Consider the following 21,999-nt stretch of genomic DNA (forward strand, 5'->3'; position numbering starts at 1 on the left):
ATTTACATACTAAACATTTTAGATAGTTGGAATGTAGCCTTCCAGGCCCCTCCTTGGGCACAATTCCAAGTGTAGTAAGTATGTGAACTACAAACCCTGTGAGGAAGAGTACCCAGTGACAGATAAAAGAGAAGATGGACCAACTCTGAATTTGGGAGGGGCAAATAGGAGCAAATCTATACCTCTGTGGTTCCAAAGGGCTACATAGAGCCTTGTGAAGGGCTTACTAGCCACCAGATAGTTGTTTTGTTAATAAAACAGAGTTTGGCCCTTCGTAGATGATAATCTGGAAAAGAAAGAAAGGTTAGGCGCCTTCTTAGTGTTGTTTCACTTCTCAATGTTATCTCGTAGAACAGTTTGTTTATGGATATTATAAGAGAGCTGAAACATTCTGTAGCTACTCATCAAACTTGGTCTAATATGGAAGTTTCTGTTTTTAATGTTGCTCGTGTCTAGAATTTTGTTCCAAAGCCAAATGTTAAAAAGAGTTTGGAGTTGAACTGTGATTGCATAAGTGCTTTTTGTTACTACCACTGAAGAATTCTATGTCTTTGCTGTAAACATCCCTCAGAATGGCAGTGAGGTGCCTTGTCATGTTCTTAGGAAGCCTTAGAGTAGTGCTGTCCAATAGAACTTTCTGTGATAACGGAGATGTTCTATAATAAAGCGTCTGTTGAGCGTATGTGGTGGTGCTACCGAGGAACTGAATTTTTAATTTAAATTTAAATAGCCATACTTAACTAGTGGCTACCATGTTGGGCAGCAAAGCTTAGAGGTAACTTTAATATTTTTACAAGTGACCAAAAAAGCAAAGTGACCTTTGGGACTTTTTCAAGCTGCATGTTAAACACTGCTTTAGGGCTTAGTCCTATATCCTACATCATCTCCATTTGTATCTCCAGTTACTTTTGTAGTCTATCAAAATAGTAAGGTTATTAAGAAAAGCTTATTCTGAGCTTTGTGTCACTTAAAATTTAAGATGGCAGGGAAATACAGTATTAAGGTTGGGAGGGCAGTGCTGTCCTACTAGGGGCCATGGGGAAATGTGTGTGTAGGCTTTGTGTTGTCACGGTGACTGGTCAGTGCCACTGGCCTTTAATACCTGGGGGCCAGGGATGTTAACTGTAGTGTTATCCTGCTTAAAATACCCATAGCGCCCTCATTGAGAAGTACTGTTGGATCTTTTTGATGGTAAGAGTTATATTACAATTGAGAAATCCTAGTATCCAAAGGGTTATCTCTTCTCTGAAAAACTCACATATTTTAAAGACATTCTCTAAAGCTTCTGGCTATGAGGTTTTTTTCTATTCTGCAGCCTATGGTGTTGTGGATCTAGAGTCCTTTTCAGCAGCAACCAATTAATAGAACATTTAAATGTTGATGTCGGAAAACACTGAAGAGGCTATTTGTCATTTGCTTAGTGCAGAAGCAGTGAAACTGGAACCTTATCTAGTGTGCATAAAAATCCACAGGGATGATTGAAAAACTGTTCTGCTGCAAAGGAATGGAAGCAACAGGAGGTCTAATCATTGTCAGCTGAGTCCTCACCCAAACACTATGCACCCCACTCTGCTTTAAAAGACAAATCAGTCAAACTATTTGTAGTTTTATGTGGGAAAATGCATGTGTTTATAGAATGTATTTCCAAATTTAAAGGCCACCTTCTTCCTGAAAGAACAAAGTAGAAAAGAAATCTACCAATGCTAAGTCAGTTGAATGGTTTTACTGCTGTTTTCTATTATGGTCCCTGGAGCTCAGGTGTCTGTTTTCCTGGAAAGGAACCTTTCACTTGATAAATGAGCTGGAAAGAGAGGCTTTTATATCTATGTGAGTTACAGAAAGGACTAGTGGTTAGTAAAGGTGACAAAATTGCAGGGATCAGGTAATGATGCTTTCAGAAGCCATCCATGTAGGCAGTTAACAGAGCCTACATGGCTCTGTTAACAGCCTACATGTTTCTGGGCCAAGCTTGGGAAAAGGTATGTCTTATGTAACTGTCATAGTAACCAGAGACCGTTTCTGATACAGTCTAGTGTTAGTGTTTCTTTTTTCTTTTTTTGTAACTGTGGGTGGTAGACTGATAATTGCATTAATGTCAATATAGGGGGTATATTGACCACTTTTCCTTATTTTCCCCCTCAATGCCATAGTAATGGCAGGACCTTTATCTTGGCAGGACCTTTATCTTGTTCTAGCAAAATATAATCTGATGTCTCTATTTTGCTTAAAGGCAAAATATAATAAAAACATATGGAAACCTGAAAAGACATCATGTTTTATAAATATATTTTCTTACACATTGAAGTTTCCCAAAGTAATTTTTGCTGGAGATCAAACAAGAAAGAATATCTGTTTTGGGGAGGAGATTTCAAGTGTCTAATGCAATATTGTTGTTTTTATGCAGTATTTGGTTATGCTTACAAGCTTGTTAAGTACCTTCAGTTGATAGCATAATTTATTTTTAATGCAGCCTATTTCAAATTGATTAGGTACATAGAATTTCTGCTAGTTCCCTAAGGGCTGCAGTGTGTGTGTGTGTGTGTGTGTGTGTATGTGTGTGTGTGTGTGTGTTAAAGGTAGAATCCCTTCAACGAAAAAATTGTGCAAATCAATAATAACAAAATCTTATTCTTTTTCTACAGTGCCAGATGAATGTACTGAATTAGTTTTTTAGAATGTGCTTTTTTAAAAAAATGTTTCTTAGGAAGGGGTTCTAAATGGGTTGTCTGTAGGTCATAAATTGCTGCTATTTTGATTCATGTCACATGGAGGGTGTCTTTGCAGGATGACTACAATCTTTAGAGACCTCACTTCCATTTTCAGTGGTTTCTACAAATTTAAGGTGGGGTTCTCTCAAAATGATACCACCATTATCTATTGTCTACTTTCTAAATTGAGAAAACTGACTTTTATGGTATCCTATTTTAAATTCTGTTTAGGTTCCTTGTTTGTTTCTTTTTTTCAAAGTTTCTTTATATTCATGTGGATGAATGTTGAATAGTATGGATAATATGTTTACGACACAATAACTTGATCCAGATGGAAAATGATTGCCTTTTGAATATATAGCAATAAAATTGTTAAATTAAGGAGGATAAAAGCCCAGTGTTCTGAAAATAATTTCTTGGACAGTGATAATCAGAGGTCTAGGGAGATAGCTAAAGGGTTCTTTGACCTTGTTTTTGTATATCCATTTGGCTCAGAATTTTATCATTTTGTCATGTTGCCCATGGTCTCTGGAGAGAAAGGATGAAATATTCAGCTTGTTGAATCTCTTAATTCAGAAATATGTTGTGTATATTGAAAAGAAATGAACAGTCTATAGAAATTTTTTAAAACTCTGGTAAGATAGGCATTTTAATAATTTAGAGCTCTTGATGGACTCTTTTTTATGCCTTTTAACATAGAGTCCATTATGACTTTATAGCAAAGATGGAGAAAATGATTGTGATAATGTAATATATGACAGTTTCTATCATAGTGTTTCAGTGTCTCTAACACATACTAAAGAATTCAATAAATGTTAGTTCTTGTCTTTGTTTTTCTTTGAAAACCTGTTCTTTGGTTGAAAATGTAAAACAAGCATTCCTAGGATATTACATAATTTCTACAGTTATATTTTTTGTCACAATTCATACAAATACATTTGCATTTTACCAAAAAAGGAAAAAAGCCTCAGTCCTCAGGCATTAACTCCAAATTCAAAAGCTTCATGCCTCCCACATACTTTTCCCCTAATTCTTTGAGTGCATCTAGAGGACTTATGTAACCAAGTTCTTGTTCTCAGGGAGAAAAATGTAGACGTTGTCATTGCACTATCGCCCAAATGACCTAAATAATGTATTCACCTTTAAGAAATCTGTCTTTGAATAGGCATTGATTGTAGTTGATGAGTATCTGAAAATAGACTTTTGATTATAGAAATAAAACATTTTTTCTTTTTTATACTCACATTTTACATTTAGTGTACTTTTAACGTTTTATGTCCGGTGTTAAGAACTCTCTATGAGCCTTTATTTTTATCTTGTAATGCTTTAGAATAACTTAAAGAGGGTACTTAATTTAAAAAAATGTGTAAGTTACAGTAAACAATTAAAAAGATGACATTTTTCATGGGCTATTTTGGATAGAAGAAAACATTTATAATACTTACATTTCTAGGAAGACTTGATTCAAGTATAATTAGGAGTATTTTAGGTAAATAGTATGTGGGAACCTAATACATTTTAAATTTCTTTAGATATTTTTAAAACATGGCTGTTTAAGTGTTTTGCTCTTGTATAATGTCTGGAATTCACTGGCCTCTGTATTTTGTTCGTTGTTACATCGTCTATCCTCAGTGTATACATATTTTTTAAAGAAACATACACACATTCCTAGAATGTGCATTCTCAATGAAATGCCCAGACATAGGTCTGTTGAATCTAATTTCACTGAAGCAGAAGGTATTTGTTAATACACTATAATATTGACAAAATAACTTTTAAAATTTCTCCCATTTTATTTGATCATTATTTACTTATGGTTCATTATGAGGGCAGATTTTTGATGTTAGTAATTCATATTATATAAATATAAAATGTAATATTATTTTAACATTGTACAGAGTGGAAAATCTAAAAGCTGTTGATCCTGAGTCTAGTCCCAGTTTCAATCTACTTCACCCTCAATTATCTCCTGTGGTAATGAGTCATAAATGGTCCCTGTTTTTCCTCTTTGTCTTTACATTGGTTGTTACCATTAACATAAAAACATTTCTAGTTTTCACGATATATGTATCAGATTTTTATGAAACGCTAAGGGACATTTCTGATAGACTCCATGAGATTCAGTTCCTTCTTTGCATATTACACTTCCTGTCTATGTGCTGATGGGCTGTGGAAATAATGACTAACGTGAAGCACTGTTTTAAGATACAGTATGCTGAATTCCCAGACATAAATTTAAAAATAAATTATGCTCATGAAAAGTATGTAGGGCATGTTTCTGCTAAAAAAAAGTCCTGGGAAAAAAATCTGAATTGAATCGAGAAGATGGAGTACCATATAAAGAATGACTCAGTCAAAGGACAGATATTTGTTATTTTTTTATCTTTAGGCATTTAACATATTAGAAAGCTGATATATGAACAAATACATGGATCATAAATATAAATGTTTCAGAGATGTTTTATTATTTAAGAAAAAGTCACTAATAATAATTTAATTATTAATAATAAATAATATTAACTCCCGACATTTTGCCATTTAGATGCTCTCACACATGAAATATGGGTAATAGGTTTCTGAGAGGTTCACATATTTCATATCTGAGAAAACTTGAGGTACATTGTTGCCTAAAGTAGAATTCAAATTCAATCTTGCTCTAATTCCAAGTAATTTTTCCACCTCATATCTTTTTCATAGTTGATTGATAGCAGAGTTGAGGCTATTTATGCTGTTTATAGCAGAGTCCAATAAAATAAGGACATTGCCTTTTTAAAGGACAGTGTCCATATTTTATTGGAAATAGTAAAGTTTTCAAAGGAGAAAAGTTGTTACAAGTCTGTCACCCTCTTATATCTTTTAAAGTTTCAGAATGAACTCTTTCCTTTCCTAGTTATTGCCCTTGTGTTTTAGGGATGCTGCCACCAGTTGGTAGCAGTGTAATATAATTATCTATTCTGAATGGTTTGTACATTTACTGAGATTCAAGGAGTTGGTTTCTATTCAAGTGTGTCCACTTATTCATTCAACAAGCATTGCTAGGCACTAGAGTTAAGAATGAAATTTTTATTCTTTATATGCTGTTTTATTCAAATTAAAAATTTAAACAAACTTGCATAAATGCCATTTAAAGTTAGTATTTCCCTACAAATTTAAGAACAGAAATATACTTCCTTTTTACCAATCCTTTATCATTCTTTTAGCCATTCTGACCCTAATTATATGTATAGTTCCTGGTGACAGTATGTAATTTTAATGTATTTCAGGACTAATTGAATATAGTTCCCTGTGCCATATAGTAGGTCCTTGTTGTTTATCTATTTTATGTATAGTCATGTGTATCTGTTAATCCTAAACTCCTAATTTTTCCCTCCCCCTCCCTTTCACCTTTGGTAACCATAAGTTTGTTTCCTATGTCTGTGAGTCTTTTTTGTTTTGTAAATAAGTTCATTTGTATCATTTTTTTAGATTCCACATATAAGTGATATCATATAATATTTGTCTTTCTCTGACTTACTTCACTTGTCTGATAATCCCTAGGTCCACCCATGATGCTGCAAATGGCATTATTTCATCCTTTTTGTGGCTGAGTAATATTCCATTATATATCTATATATGTCTATAGATCTAGGTATATCTATATATATATATCTAGATCTAGATCTAGATCTATATATCTCTATGTTATCTATCTATATTTATATCTATCACATCTTCTTTATCCATTCATCTGTTGATGGACATTTAGGTCTTTTGCCTCCTTAGGTAGATTTATTTCTAGGTATTTTATTCTTTTTGTTGCAATGGTAAATGGAATTGTTTCCTTAATTTCTCTTTCTGATCTTTTGTTGTTTGTGTATAGGAATGCAAGAGATTTCTGTGTATTAATATTGTATCCTGCAACTTTACCAAATTCATTGATGAGCTCTAGTAGTTTTCTGATGGCATCTTTAGGGTTTTCTATGTATAGTATCATGTCATCTGCAAACACTGACAGTTTTACTTCTGCCTTTTCCAATTTGGATTCCTTTTATTTCTTTTTCTGATTGTGGTAGTTAGGACTTCCAATACTATGTTGAATAAAAGTGGCGAGAATGGTCATCCTTGTCTTGTTCCTGATCTTAGAGGAAATGCTTTCAGCTTTTCACCATTGAGTGTGTTAGCTGTGGGTTTGTCATATATGGTCTTTATTATGTTGAGGTATGTTCCCTCTGTGCTTACTTTCTGGAGAGGTTTTTTTTTTTCATCATAAATAGATGTTGAATTTTATCAAAAGCTTTTTCTGCATCTATTGAAATGATCATATGGTTTTTATTCTTCCGTTTGTTAATGTGGTGTATCACATTGATTGATTTGCGGATATTGAAAAATCCTTGCATCCCTTGGATAAATCCCACTTCATCATGGTGTATGATCCTTTTAATGTATTGTTGGATTCGGCTTGCTAGTATTTTGTTGAGGATTTTTGCATCTATGTTCATCAGTGATATTGGCCTGGATTTTTCTTTTATCTTGTAATAACTATAATGGAAAAGAATCTGAAAAAGAATATATATATATATATATATATATATACATATATATATATAAAACTGAATCACTTTGCTGTACACCTGAAACTAACACAACATTGTAAATCAGCTATACCTCATTTTAAAAAAAAGGCTAACTGGACCCTTCGCTGGTAGATTTTTATGGCTTTCAGGCTTTTAGGCTTATTTACATATAAAATGAAAATACCTTTTTTCTTTTTTTTTTCTGAGTTGAATGTTTTCCATAGTGAACTCATTCTACTTTTGCAACAGTAACAAATCATATAAAGTAGAAAGTAAAAATCATCAGTAGTTTTACTGCCAAAGTATCCACTCTATGCTTTTTTAAAGTGTCTTAAATTTTATTTTATTTAAAAATTTATTGAAAATTTTAAATTGTGGTAAAATGTACATAATGTAAAATTTACCATCTTAACTAGGTTTTTTTTTTTTTTTTGCGGTACGTGGGCCTCTCACTGTTGTGGCCTCTCCCGTTGCGGAGCACAGGCTCCGGACGCACAGGCTCAGCGGCCATGGCTTACTGGCCAAGCCGCTCTGTGGCATGTGGGATCTTCCTGGACCGGGGCACGAACCCGTGTGCCCTGCATTGGCAGGCGGACTCTCAACCACTGCGCCACTAGGGAAGCCCCATCTTAACTAGTTTTTAAGTGTACAGTTCAGTAGTGTTAAGTACATTCACATTGTTGTGCAACCGTTCTTCAGAACTTTTTTTCATCTTGCTGAAGTGCTATGCCCATTACAATTCCTCTTTCCTTTCCTCCCAGCCTCGGGCAACCACCCTTCTACTTTCTCTATGACTTACCGTAGATACTGCATGTAAGTGGAATAATACAGTATTTGTCTTTCCATGACTGGCTTATTTCACTTAGATAATGTCCTCAAGATTCATCCATATTGTAGCATGTGTCAGAATTTCCTTCCTTTTTTCCCACTGTATGCTTTTCAAAAAAAAAAAAAAAGCCCTCTAAAGTGTTATCTTATTATTCCTATTGCTTTGCAAGTTATTTTATTTATTTTATTATTTATTTATTTATTTATTTTTTTTGCTGTACGCGGGCCTCTCGCTGTTGTGGCCTCTCCCATTGCGGAGCACAGGCTCCGGACAGGCAGGCTCAGCGGCCATGGCTCACGGGCCCAGCCGCTCCGCGGCATGTGGGATCCTCCCGGACCGGGGCACGAACCCGTGTCCCCTGCATCGGCAGGCGTACTCTCAACCACTGCACCACCAGGGAAGCCCTGCAAGTTATTTTTTAAACCTAACAGTGTATTGCAGATGTCTTCCAGAAGACATCAATATTTATACACAATTATGAATATATCATTTACATTGCTACCAAGAACAGCATTCCTATTCCACAGATGGGGAAAATGAGAATTGGAGGTGAGAACCTTTCAGTTTACAAGTAGCAGTGGCAGGGACAAAATGCAGGTCTGCTTGATTCTAGAGGCCGACTGCAGTGTGGTTTGTATAGAGTAAGGATGTGATTACTGTAGAAAAATGAAGCAATTTTAAAGACACATTTCTGTGGTAGCTAAAGGATGATTGTGTGCTTTTGTTATGAGGAGGCTCCACAATTTGTATTTTATAGTTGCAGCAGACAGAAATATCTGTCTCTAGAAGCATCTTCCAAGTATCATACTACTTTACATTTTCTCTTGAATCACTTACATCTGTGTTAAGACTGGATATTTCTAAGGAGGCAGCAATTGTCCTAATCAGAAATATATTTTCATTGGCCTTTCAAAAAGCCAGAGATAAAAGAGCAGAGAAGAAATTATCTGCTTCTTATCTGAAGGATAATGAAAAGTGAAAATTGCTGAAACTCCCAGTGAGCTACATCAGATATCATAATTAGTGTAGCTCGTTACAAGCATTTTAGAGCTAGAAAAGACCACAGAAATAATCTAAACCTACTTCTTAATTTCATAAAAATGAGGTACTGTTGTGAAATGGCTACCTGAAGTAGTTGACTATGCATTTAGGCTTGAAATCTAAGTTTCTTGTTTCTCAGGAGTTCTCTTTCAGCTACTGTTGGTGAATGGGGTTAGATTTTCTCATACTAAACTAGCTGTTACTTGTGTTTTATACTATGAGTGTACTTTGTATAAAGCTTCCTGGCTTATCGTATAATTGAGGAGATTTGGAGGTCTTAATGATTTCCATTTTTATAGAATTTTTGAGGGCTATAGATGTATGTGGGTTGGAAATGTTTTTGTTACACTGTTAAAGTAGTTGATTTCTCACAAGTTGATTCAGCATTTACTACTAACTCTAACATGATAGGGAGTGAACAGGTAGTGTGGGCTATCAAGACTAGGTGTTGCTCATAATATCATTAAAAAAGAAGGGAATTGGGGTACAAATTTTCTTAAATTTCCAGCCCTGATCAGTCAAGCAGTTGTTGATGGAATCCATTACCTTTGTGAGTTTTGTTAATGGCAGAGACCTAATTGAAAATCAGAGTTCTTCCAGAGAAAGGTCAAATCAGCTAAAGATGATAGAACAGGCCTGGCAGACTATAGTCTGAGGGCCACCTGTTTCTGCAAGCTAACAGTGTTTTTTAAAAAAATATTTTAAGTGGTTTAAAAAAATCAAAAGAAGAAAAATATTTCATGATACATGAAAATGATAAGAAATCCAGTTTCACAGTCTAAAAATAAAGTTTTATTGGAACACAGCTACATATACTCATTTGTTTATGTGTTGTTTGTGGTTACTTTTGCACTATAATGGCAGAATTGAGTAGTTGTGAGAGAGGCTGGATGGTCCCACAGTATCTAAAATATTTACTGTTTGGTCCTTTGTAGAAAGAGTGCCGGCCCCTGTTAAAACATCAGTATTATTTTATGTTTTGGAGTACCATGCAAATTTGTGGCTTTCTTTGCTTACCAAAAACTCTAGCTGAATGCTACTACATTTCTTGAAGGATTCTCCACTGTTTTTTTGCCTCAGGGACAACCCACAGTAGTCCATTCATGACTGTTTTTCATGACTTCCTTTGCTTATTTTCCCGTGGTTCCTTTTGCCAGCCAGGTGAACAGACCAAAACCACACAGGAAGGTCTGTGGTTTTTCTAAAGAAGCTTTCTACAGAAGGATATGTTTGGCTTGGGTACCTCTCTGTTTGTTGTAGAAACCTGGATTTTGCTTGTGATCTTTCCACTAGAACTTTGATTCAAATATATATAATGACCCTCACTTTCAAAGTGTAAAATTAACAAACATTTATGTTAGATTCATATTTGTGGGCAGAAAATCTTAGTCTTTCATGTTTTTACCAGACATTTTAGTAATGTTAGTTATGTTTTTCATGACTCTTAATTTTACATCAAGGTTAGTTGATGGTTATTCTTTTTCCTTGGTTAGCCTTAAACATTTAAGCCAATGTCTTGTTTTACAGCAATCTTTTTTTTAAAGTTTATTTAATTTATTTATTTATTTTTGGCTGTGTTGGGTCTTCGTTGCTGTGCACGGGGTTTCTCTAGTTGCGGCGAGCGGAGGCTACTCTTTGTTGCAGTGCCCGGGCTTCTCATTGCAGTGGCTTCTCTCGTTGTGGAGCACGGGCTCTAGGCGCACGGGCTTCAGTAGTTGCAGCACGCGGGCTCAGTAGTTGTGGCTTCCCGGGCTCTAGAGCACAGGCTCAGTAGTTGTGGCACACGGGCTTAGTTGCTCCGCAGTATGTGGGATCTTCCTGGACCAGGGATCGAACACGTGTCCCCTGCATTGGCAGGCAGATTCTTAACCACTGTGCCACCAGGGCAGCCCTACAGTAATCTTTTGATAGAATAAAAACATCAGCGGTACTCCACCTCTTATAAAAGTTATTCCCCCCCCATCTGTGTTTACTTGATGTCAGTTCTCTTGGGGCTCGTGTAAGAAAGGAGTGGCCCTGCTACTTTATAAGAGGTCTGAGTTTTACAGCTACTGAGGGCTTTGGATTCTGCCACCATTCTTTTCAAGCATAGCAAACAGGTGTTGTCTATCTAGAAATAACCCTATCTGAAGGTTTGGAGTTGGGTAAAGCAGATCTTCTCTCAGGTTTCAGCTTGCCTTTGGTCATAATTGTGCTTTTGTGCTTGGTGAGGATGGTTCTTAATTTTGTCTTGGAGAATGTATAGCACTGGTCTGGGCCATGGTATTGAGTTAACCAGTCCCTGTCTTACGCATAGGGCTGTTTTGTTATCTGGTTGGTGCTTGATGCTTCTCTGTCTTAGCTTACTTAAACGTTTTGAGGTATGGAGAGCTCACTCATGGGAGGAGATGGGCTCATGCTGTTAGAATCTTCTTCAGTCAGAGAACCCTTTTTGCAGTGGAGTCTTCTCACATTATGGAATAGGCCATGTGGTAATTGTGCAGCTCAGTAAGCAAAACCAGTGAAGGATGACAGAACATGAAAAGGAAATACTGAGGTGGATGCAGGCTGGAGTGGGTGGTAAGAAGCATGGGTGAGCATCAACTTCTTAGGTAACCTTTGTTCTGACTTAGAGTAAAGGGAAGTTGGGATGAAGCATACCATTAAGGCATTTTGACGTAACTGACTTGTTGGTGAGGAGGGTGAGAATAGAGACTGGAGGGAAAACCCCATATTATCATTTCTGGAGTAACAGGGTAAGCATTTTTAATCCAATCCTGGACTTGGGGTTTTAAAATGTGCAATAAAGTGAGTTATTGTATGGGTTGGAAATACAATGTAAGATACTATGGTAAAATTATGGTAAATGGTTTTATGGTACATTCTCCTTTTCTGAGGAGGGTAAAGGGCTATGGACTCCCACACCAAGAACTACTCCAGATAGGAAAGCCATGGCGGAGAAAGAGAGGAGGTGTGTCTCAGTCTGAGCTGTCATCTACAGAAAACTTGGCACTCCCTGTCCAGGCTGTCTCAATCATGTTTTGGAAGGAGGGGTCACCTTCAGAAGCTTTATCGCTGGCACCCAGGCCTTGTTGTCCTAAGAGGTATGACCCACCAGGGCATGAACTCTCCAGTAGGCTTGGCCTCCAACAGTTATTTCTGTTGTGTTTCATGAATGTTTGTATTTGTCTGTTCACCCCTAGGCTGAGTTACTGGGGCCTGTCTAGGGAGGAACAGTGCCTGAACAGTTGGAGGAGTCAGCCATTCAGCATGAATGCACTGGATTTGGACAATACCTGCTGGCTCCCTGGCTTCCCACCCTTGAGGTGGGGCTGTTCCCAAAGCCCTGTCAGCGTGGAGGAGGGGATGCTGTGGGCTGGAGGAGGAGGAAGAGCTCCCTGCTGGGAGTTACTTGAGTTTTCTCATCCAGCTGTAATTGGTTTAAAGTAGAATCCTGTATCATTGGATTTGAGCTGGATTTTAGGGGTCATCCAGTTCAACCTCCTCATTTTGCCTATTGGGAATAGACACCTGTGAGGGTTCCAGGACTTATCCCAGACCAGAGAGGTAATGAGTGGCAGTGTAGAGGCTAGACCCCAGGTCTGTTGATTCAGTAACTATGCTTCTTCCAGCTTGGACTGTGAAGGGGTAAATTGTAGCATGAATCTGGGATGCGGTTTGGGGGTGCAGCATGGGCTGCTCCTGAGTCAGTAAGTTACACTTAGGACAGTGGTCCCTGGGCTGTAGGCTGGAACAGGTGACCTGCAAAGGACCTCTGACTCCCATGACTTGTAAGTACATTTTGGAGCGGACTGTGATGTGATTGTTTCTGTGTCCGAGGGGTGCATCTAGACATACTAGTGAGTCTCCTTTGCCAAGGGTGAGATGAGGCAAGAGGAGATTCTTGGGGAGGAAGGCAGGGGCATCTAGTTGAAGGTGCTCTCCTCCTGAGTGAGCTTTGAAGTTGCAGTCAGAGGAACCTGCTCAGACTCTTTAGAGGCCAGACAAGTAGTATCTACTGTGACATTTGGAAACTGAAAAGTAGAAAGGGAGGGACATAGTGGTTGCTAGGAGTGTGCAGGTAGTACATAGTACAGGTCCTTTTATGGTTATAGCTTTCTGCACTTGAGTACTTACTTCTGCCTAACTGGCTAATGCAACTCTCATTTTAAGCTATCACAGTGACTGTACGCCTTGTCCCTTTCATTCTGGTTATCTGTTTAATTTTTCTGCATGTTGGAATTGAAGATGGATTATAAAAAGTATTTTTATAAACTCTGAATTTTTATTAATACATGGCTTATTAGAATATCTGGCAAACTGCAGGGTTGGAAAGAATGAACCTAGTTTTTGGAAACAATTTTTCTTGTTCTGCTTCCATTTATTGATCACCTGCTCTATGGAGGCAGTGTGTGTAGTCGTTAGGCACAGGACTCTGAACGACACCACTTGGGTTAAATTCTGGCTCTGTTATGTATAGTGTGTGACCTCAGTTAAGTTACATACCCTCCATGCCTCAGTTTCCTTGCTTATAAAATGAAGATAATACCTCCCAGGGTTGTTGTGAGGGTTAAGTAAGTTATTAATCTATGAGTTAGAACAGTGCCTGGTCCACATTAAGTGCTGTTTACATATTAGCTGTTATCACATCCCAGGCATTGATCTAGGCGCTTTGTCACTTAACTTATGAGGCAATTGAAGTCAAGAGAGATTTAAAAACTTGCTTAAGATCATCCAGCTAAGAAGTGGCTAAGCTGTGGCTTAAACCTTCTCTGTCTGACACAGGGCCTGCCTCTCAACCACTCTGCTGGCTTTCTGAGGTGTGGCAAATCACTTAACTGTATTGTAGGTTTTATAGCTATCTACCCATCTATCCATCTATCTTCTACTTTCTAATTTGGATTTTAAATTATGTTCTCATTTTGTTAATAAAATGCATTTCCTTAAAATATCTGTGACTTAAGAGTTATAAATAAAATATAAAAGATAAAAATAAAACAATTGCTCTTACAATAATGCTGCTCAAATAATTAAAGAACTTTAAAAATCCATGCTAACAGTACTAAATTGTGAGAGGCTTAAAACGTCATTTCATGTGACATCTGATAATGGCTATCAGTGTTGCCACACACATGTAAGATGCGTGGAAATTAAGACAGTTATTATTAGGCATTTTAAGCATACCATTTTAAAACAATCATGGCATTAATGTTTTAACCATTTGCACATTTTAATTACCAGGAAGAAAGTATATCAAATTTTTATAGCTCATGGAAGGCTCCCCAGCCAGTACCCTAGATTGAGACAAAGAGAATTAAAGCCAGAGAAGTGAGACAGGGCTGCTTAGCAACAATGACAGGTGAGGTTGATGGGAATTAACAGCTTTTGACTGTTAGCAGAATGGCAGTGTAATGGGATCTGCTTATGGTAATGAAGCATTGACTAGATGGCTGAATGTAATGATGCTTTCTCACTTATTTCATAAAATTATAGATGATTTTGAGCCCAGAATGTTTAGATTTCTATACTATTTATACTTTTGATATTGTATTGAAAATTAGAATCATATTGTATAGTATTGTCAACTTTGTAATTATCTTATGGAGAAACTTATTCAATGGAAAGGAAAGTAGAAAAATAAAAGCAAAACAAAACATCCCACTACTCCAGTAAAACCACTCAAAACACCAATACCTTATCTTTCTCAAAGTAGCTGCAGTTTAAGGGAGCATTAATATGTCTCTAAATTGGAAATTGTCCAACTGTTCAGGTTGCTGAAAAAAAAAGAAAGCCGATAAAAAATTTAAAAATTTATTTATATCTTGTCTCTGGGCAAGGTCTAAAGAATTGTTGTATCAAGATGAAGTAACCATTCTTAAGGTTTCTTTAGCCAGGACACACTGACGATCAAAACAATTGACAGTGAAGGAGAAGATGGCTCAATGCATGTGACAGTGTGACATTAAAGATTACATCAGATACAGTCTGTCTCAGGAATGACCATATGTCCTTTCCATCTGATGTCTGTTTCAGGACTCAGACAAATGAGTTAAAGGTTTTAGATATGCTTTAAAGGATAGTTCTTCCATCACCTGTATTAGGTTTATTTACAAATCAAATGTTTCAAATTGATCACATGTGCAAACTATCAAAGGAATGAACATAATGACAATATTTTTCCTAAAAATTTGGATGCTGATTCATTTCAGGTTATGTGGGTTTTTTAACACTGAGTACTAGGATGAAGTATAGATATCTTGTGTTCTTTTCACTTAGAGAAAGAAGAGAATTTATTTTTTCCTTAGTTTTAAACTAATACTACAGGAATGAAATGGGAAGAAATAATAGTTCTTTTCTAAGAAACACTTTTCTAAGGATGGCTTTAAAAGAACAGGCAAAGGAGAGCAGAGCCATGACCGTTGCAGCTTGAATCGAGATAAGCAGAAGTGTGTGTGCTCAATGTCACATGGCAGGAGGCTTTCCCCAGAGTGGTTTGCCTGTCTAGGGAGCTGTTTCATTTTGTGTCTGATAGAGTTTTACTTTGGAAAATACCCAGTTCCCTGCCTGTTATGGATTATACAGGTAAAATTAAATTTAAAATACTTTCCAGCCATGTAGAATTACTTAAAATATACTATTTTGAATTAGTATTTTAAAAATTACATTGGTTATGTTTGTAAATAAATGTATTTGAAAAATTATTATGCATGAATTTATTCCTGAGTATGTATGAATTTGTTGTACACAAATTGTGATTAATTTAGGATAAGTACTTAAGGGAATTTCTCAGACATACCCTTGTTGTTTCTTCTATTTCAGTTTGGGTCCTACTCAAACAGACTTAAAATAAACTGCAACCCATATTTAATCCACATTTCTACCCTCTGGGCCAGAAGGTTTAGAATACAAATATCTGAGTTCAGATTATGCCACAGAGAGAATAAAATATAAACACAGTCTACAGAGATTGTAAAACGTTTTTGCCATTGTGTTGGTGTTTTCTTGTGCATGTGTGTGGCCTGATCTTTTAGATGCAGTTGATGTAGTGAAGTGAATTGGAGAATTTCAGTTTTTATCCTAAATTTTCTGAGTGTAACTGACCTCTTCCTTTTTTAAACTGCTTAGGCTTGTTCTCAGTTTCTAGTTTCACTGAGTGGTAAGTTGGTACAAGAATAAAGTTAAGGTGAAGTTAACCAGGGGTGGTGTTTCTTGATGATTAAGTGGGGGCTTCCTTTAGATTGGATGGGGTGAAGGTGGGGTTGGGAGGTAAGGTGGTGGTAAGGAGATATGGACATGGATCTTTGCCCAAAACTTGTGCAGGTAATTCAAAATTATATTACCGTAACTTAGAACTTTTGGGTAACAGTAACACTGTTTTCTAATAGATTCCTCTTAAACTAAACAACTAAGACTTTGGAAGATTTTTCCACCAGGGCAGGGACCTACTTTCCATACCCCGAATAATGACAAAATCCCAGTGTGTGTTTAAATTAAGCATTATTTACATGTTCTTTATAAATGATCCCCTTTGATCTATGGATGGATCTTTGGAAAGATAGCTAATTATGGTGAGAAAAATCAAATTTTTTGTGAAATTGTTAATAAAATGCCATTTTTAGGCACTTGCTATGTAAAGGACTTATGTGGTAAATATATTTTGAAGCTAAAACATTTAAAAGTAATTAATTATCCCAAATACCCAAATATGTTTTTTCTATAAGTCCATATTTCCTATTTTAGAGTTCCTTTAAAGCAAATAGTATAGTAGTATCTCTTTCACTCCTTCTCTCTCGCTCTCTCTGGATTTTGAATTTCTTTTCCTTATAACATTAGTGTACCAGAATTTCATTCCAGGGCTCTGAAATAGAATATAATTACCTGTTAGAAGGCTCACTGTATGTGTGATACTATGTTGAAGCAGAAAGGACTACATTTTATAGACATATACAAAGAAATCAAATTTCTATAATCCTACCAGGGACCTTTACTATGAATTTGTTTTTAATTATATATTTGTACTTTTTTCCCAAAGAACAGAATCATTGATATTTTTTTCATTTTTCTGTAGTTTATGTATTGCCATTAAAACACTTCTTTGTTGTTTTGAAGTAATACTTTATAAATGCATAGGTGGTATTTTAAAATACACACAACTTTAACATGCTAAATACACATCAAGAGGAATAGTAAGAAAATAAAGATTTAATGTGAACAAAGGATACAGCTCCAGAGAAGTTCCAGATATGACACTTTTAAAGTTAGGTCTTGTATGTACTCTGAAGAGAATATGTGGTTTAAGTTCTTACCACACTAATAGAGATAACATTTATTAAGCTAGTTGTCTGATGTGGTAGGAAGCTATTTTTTTTTATTCCCAAATTTCAGCCATTTATTATTTTTTAATTCCTATGGGGTTCATCAATTCTTCATCAGTTAACATTCTCATTGGCAAAGACCACTTGATATTAACTATAGTTATATATAACATATCAAGGGAGTACATGGGAAAATCAGAACACAAGACTTCATCAGCTAAATAGAGTTCAACTCAGTTTGCTGTTATGGAGACAAACAAGATAAATACACTGAAGCATAAACAAAATATTACGCTCAGAATAACAGCATTCCAGAAGAAAACAGAAAGCTGAAGATACAATAAAGGTCTCTAATTTACCATATGTATAATTGTATAATTTATTAAAATCAACACAATTCATGTACAAAATATTAACATGGCAGCCATTAAGTTTGTTAAGCACTTCAAATACTGAAATGTTAAAAGAGTAAAACTACACTAAGCAACTTTTGCATCAAGGGATCTAATCTAGCTCACTAGTTCAGGCTGAACATTCACTCTCCTAAGTATTTCTTCAGGCATGCAAAAAACAGGGCTAACAGGTTTAATCTGTTCTTCTCCCAAAAGTGACAATCCGGCAATTCCAAATAGAGTATGAAAGGGATCTACGATATCTCCTGGCCTGTCCACAAATCCTCCCGTTTCTTCATCTTGACATGCTAAGATGAAACTGCGCAGTTTCTCTCTGTCAATCCATGAAGCCTTCCAATTATCTTTAGGGAAGCCAACACCCACCGAGAATAGCATACATCTGGTAACTTCTCTGGCCTTCCATTGAGTCCACCTGATGGGAGCTGTTGTTCACAAAGCCACCAACCAAGTAAATCAGAATTTACTCGATGCAACTGACTAGTAATAGCCAGGAATCCTGGGCAACAATAGATCTGCCCAGCATGGGATTCAGAACCTGGCCTGCAACCAAATCCACCATCAAAGTTCATACATGATAAAACAAATTCGATTGCCTTTTCCACATTAATAGCATCCAGCTTCCCCAATAGAGCCAAAGTTGCCACTGCACAAAAAGAGAATCTTGTGTCGATTTCTCCCCAAATATCTCCAGCGAAAGAACCATGTTCTTTCTGTAGGCTCTGAACATATTCCACAACTTTGTTTACATCAATAACATTAATACTATCATAGAGAGTAAGAATCTGGACAGCACTAAGAGTGTACAAAAGATGAGGATCGTGTCCAATACTAGCACTTACTCCACCACACTCGTGTTGACAAGACTTAATAAATGTCAGAATTTCTTCTCTATTCATGCGATGTAGCTGTCCCATGAGATCCATTATGGTCAGACCCCAATAGATGCCACTCATTCTCAAATATTCAGACATACAGTATTCGTATTCATCTTTCCATGAGCCATAGGATGCTATATAATCTGCATGCTTCTCCACTAATAGGGTGTCGGGTGCATCTGACTTGATAATAACATCCTTCTGCGGTGTGCCCATGTCTGAGACCGAAGCGGAAGCTATTTTGAGTATTGTCTTCTATGGTGATTTTTATAAACATTTACATATTTGCAAATGTAGGTATATTTAGTCTATTAGACTTTGAAGAAAAGAACACACATGTTTTCAGTTCATGGAAGAGTGAATTCTTTTGCATTAGAAAAGAGAATTTATTTATTTCAGTTCAGCACAACCACTCTTGTACTAATGACAGCATCATAGCACTAAAGGGGATATATCTTCCAGTAGAAAACTGAGTCTTGAATATTCAAGAATAGATGTATTTTATTTTGTTTTTCTGGAAAGCTCTTTCCTCCATGTGGTTTCCATGTTACCCATGTGGTTTCCTCTCGGTTTTTTCAGGTCTTTGTTGAAATGTCATCTTTTTAGGGTGACATCATCTGACAGTTTTACCTAAAATAACCCTCCCATTCAATCACTCCTCGTTACTTCCTCTTATTTTTCTTTATAACACATACAACCACTTGATATATTACATATTTGTTTGTCCGTCTCACACTCTAGAATATAAGCTCCAAAGAGGAGAGAGTTTGTTCATGGCTGTATCCCTAGAATGCAGAACAGTAGGCTTTCAGGAAGTAGTTGTTGAGTCAATTTATGAATGGGGTTTCTTCTAAAAATTACTATTGACTTACTTTAAGATTTTCACTATTATCTTTCTTTATCAGCAACATTCTAATTTAACAATAATTATTTTGACCACTAAATTATTTTGAATACTGATCTCTTCTTTCATTGCTAATTTTATCCTGAAATTAACAGTACTCGCTTTACTAATGGAAGGGCAGGGTCACAGGCAGGCAGGGTCGCAGGCATGCATAATTAGACATAATTGATAAGCCAAAGATCACTTTGGTTTGGGAATGTATTATGTGATTTTTTTGAAGGGGCATGGAGGACATCAGTCAGTTTTATTCTTCCTTCATTTTCTTTCATTATGTTTTCCTTAGGCAGGCCATTAATATTTGTCTTCATTCTCTGAGTTCATGCCAGCTGCCCAGAGGAGAGAATGGGAGCAAACTAAAATTTTGGCATCTGTTTTGTCAAAGATGGGTCTTTAGCCACATGGATCCCAACCTTCTGAAGTGTTTAGAAATACCTCAGGCATCCAGAGGTTATAGAAACCTTAATAGGAGTCAGAGGTTGTCATATGTGTCCAGATTGCTGGCAAGTGAGACCTAATGTGTTTATATATATATATATATATATATATATATATATATACACATTTATTTATTTAATTTATTTATTTTTTGGCTGCATCGGATCTTCGTTGCTGGGCGCGGGCTTTCTCTAGTGCGGTGAGCAGCAGCTCTCTTCGTTGCAGTGCACGGGCCTCTCATTGCGGTGGCTTCTCTTGTTGCGGAGCATGGGCTCTAGGCATGCAGGCTTCAGTAGTTGTGGCATGTAGGCTCAGTAGTTGTGGCACACGGGCTTAGTTGCTCCGTGGCATGTGAGATCTTCCCGGACCAGGGCTCGAACCTGTGTCCCCTGCATTGGCAGGGGGATTCTTAACCACTGCACCACCAGGGAAGCCCAGAGACCTAACGTTTTTAACATACTGATCCTACTATAGTTACCTAAAAAGTAGATATCTTGAAAAATATTGCAGCCTTTAACTTACTCTTAGAAATCTGTGCCAAGAAATAAATATAGGCACTCAGAAAAATGTGTTTATATATGCATATATACACCCTCACATATAAGCTGAAGAAAGAGCTACATCAGTGAGTCAGCAAGAAGTTGTCACATATAGACTATGACCTCTGGTGGGAAGTACCAGTTGTCACTCGGTATCTGTGGCAGATTGGTTTCAGAACTGCCCTCACCCCCAAATCCGTGGATGCTCAAATCCCTTATATAAAATCGTGTAGTATTTACATGTAACCGACATGCATATTTTAAATCATCTCGAGATTACTTATAATACCTAATATGATATAACTTACATAGGTAAGTTGTTGTAAATACAGTGTAAATGCTATGTCAATGGTGTGCATCAAATTCAAGTTTTGCTTCTGGAACTTTCTGGAATTTTTTTTTTTACCGAATATTTTGATCTGCAGTTGGTTGAATCCATGGATGTGGAACCGGTGGATATGGAGGACTAACTATATCTCTACCCAGGGATCATTTTCTCATTCTACTGTTCCTTTTGCCTTTCTGATGGCCACATCATCCACCCCCATTTGTGTTACTATTCATGTGCAACATCTGGGATGCAATTTGAAATAGATCTTATGTTAAGATACTATTCTGGTTTGAACCCTTTTGAAGTGTATTGCCCTTTCCCACTTCCTGCAGTTGTGTCTCAACACTATTATTGATACAGGCATACCTCGTTTCATTGAGCTTTCTTTTATTGCTCTTTGAAGAAATTGCATCTTTTTACAAATTGAAAGTTTGTGGCAACCCTGCTTCAAGCAAGTCTGTCAGCACCATTTTTCCAACAGATTTGCTCACTCTGTGTCTCTGTCTCACATTTTGGTATTTCTCAACATATTTCAAACTTTTTCATTATTGTTACATTTGTTTTGATGGTGACCTGCGATCAGTGATCTTTGGTGTTACTACTACAACTCGCTGAAGGCTCAGATGATGGTTAGCATTTTTTAGCAATAAAGTATTTTAAAATTAACATTTTTTTTTAGACATAGTGCTGTGGCACTTAATAGACTACAGTACAGTGTAAACATAACTTGTATATGCACTGGGAAACCAAAAAAGTTGTGTGACTTGCTTTATTCTGATGGTGTGGATCCGAACCCACAGTATCTCTGAGGTATGCCTGTGTTCTCCACTGGTTGTTGACCTGGACCACTTATTTTGGGAGGGATGCATTTTTCTTAAGTTTTGCAATTTTCAGTATAGTCCTTTCTGTCATTTTTAGTTTTTTTGGTGACCCTTCTCTTTTAAGAATTTTCTTCTCCATATTTTCAGTTGATTTCTATTTTCCTTTCATTTTAGTTGAATTCTTAAAATATAATTTTGGTAATTATGTTTTAATTTTTCAAGAGGCATTATAGAAGAGTAGTTAAGAGCCTATGTG

The 21,999-nt window shown here is 36.5% G+C and overlaps 2 protein-coding genes across 5 annotated transcripts in view; one reads left to right on the forward strand and one right to left on the reverse strand.

Annotated features, from left to right (window-relative positions):
• ST7 (suppression of tumorigenicity 7) overlaps nucleotides 1-21,999 on the forward strand; it is a 263,462-nt gene that overhangs the window by 36,810 nt on the left and 204,653 nt on the right. The window lies entirely within an intron of this gene.
• On the reverse strand, nucleotides 17,852-18,934 carry LOC309810152 (geranylgeranyl transferase type-2 subunit beta-like). The gene is given in 2 exon segments (XM_082631967.1): nucleotides 17,852-18,164; nucleotides 18,167-18,934. Coding segments are annotated over 2 exon segments (993 nt in total). The 5' UTR covers nucleotides 18,930-18,934; the 3' UTR covers nucleotides 17,852-17,934.

Source organism: Mesoplodon mirus (genome assembly GCF_964341445.2).
Source record: "Mesoplodon mirus genome assembly, chromosome: 9".
In the NCBI taxonomy this organism is placed as follows: domain Eukaryota; kingdom Metazoa; phylum Chordata; class Mammalia; order Artiodactyla; family Ziphiidae; genus Mesoplodon; species Mesoplodon mirus.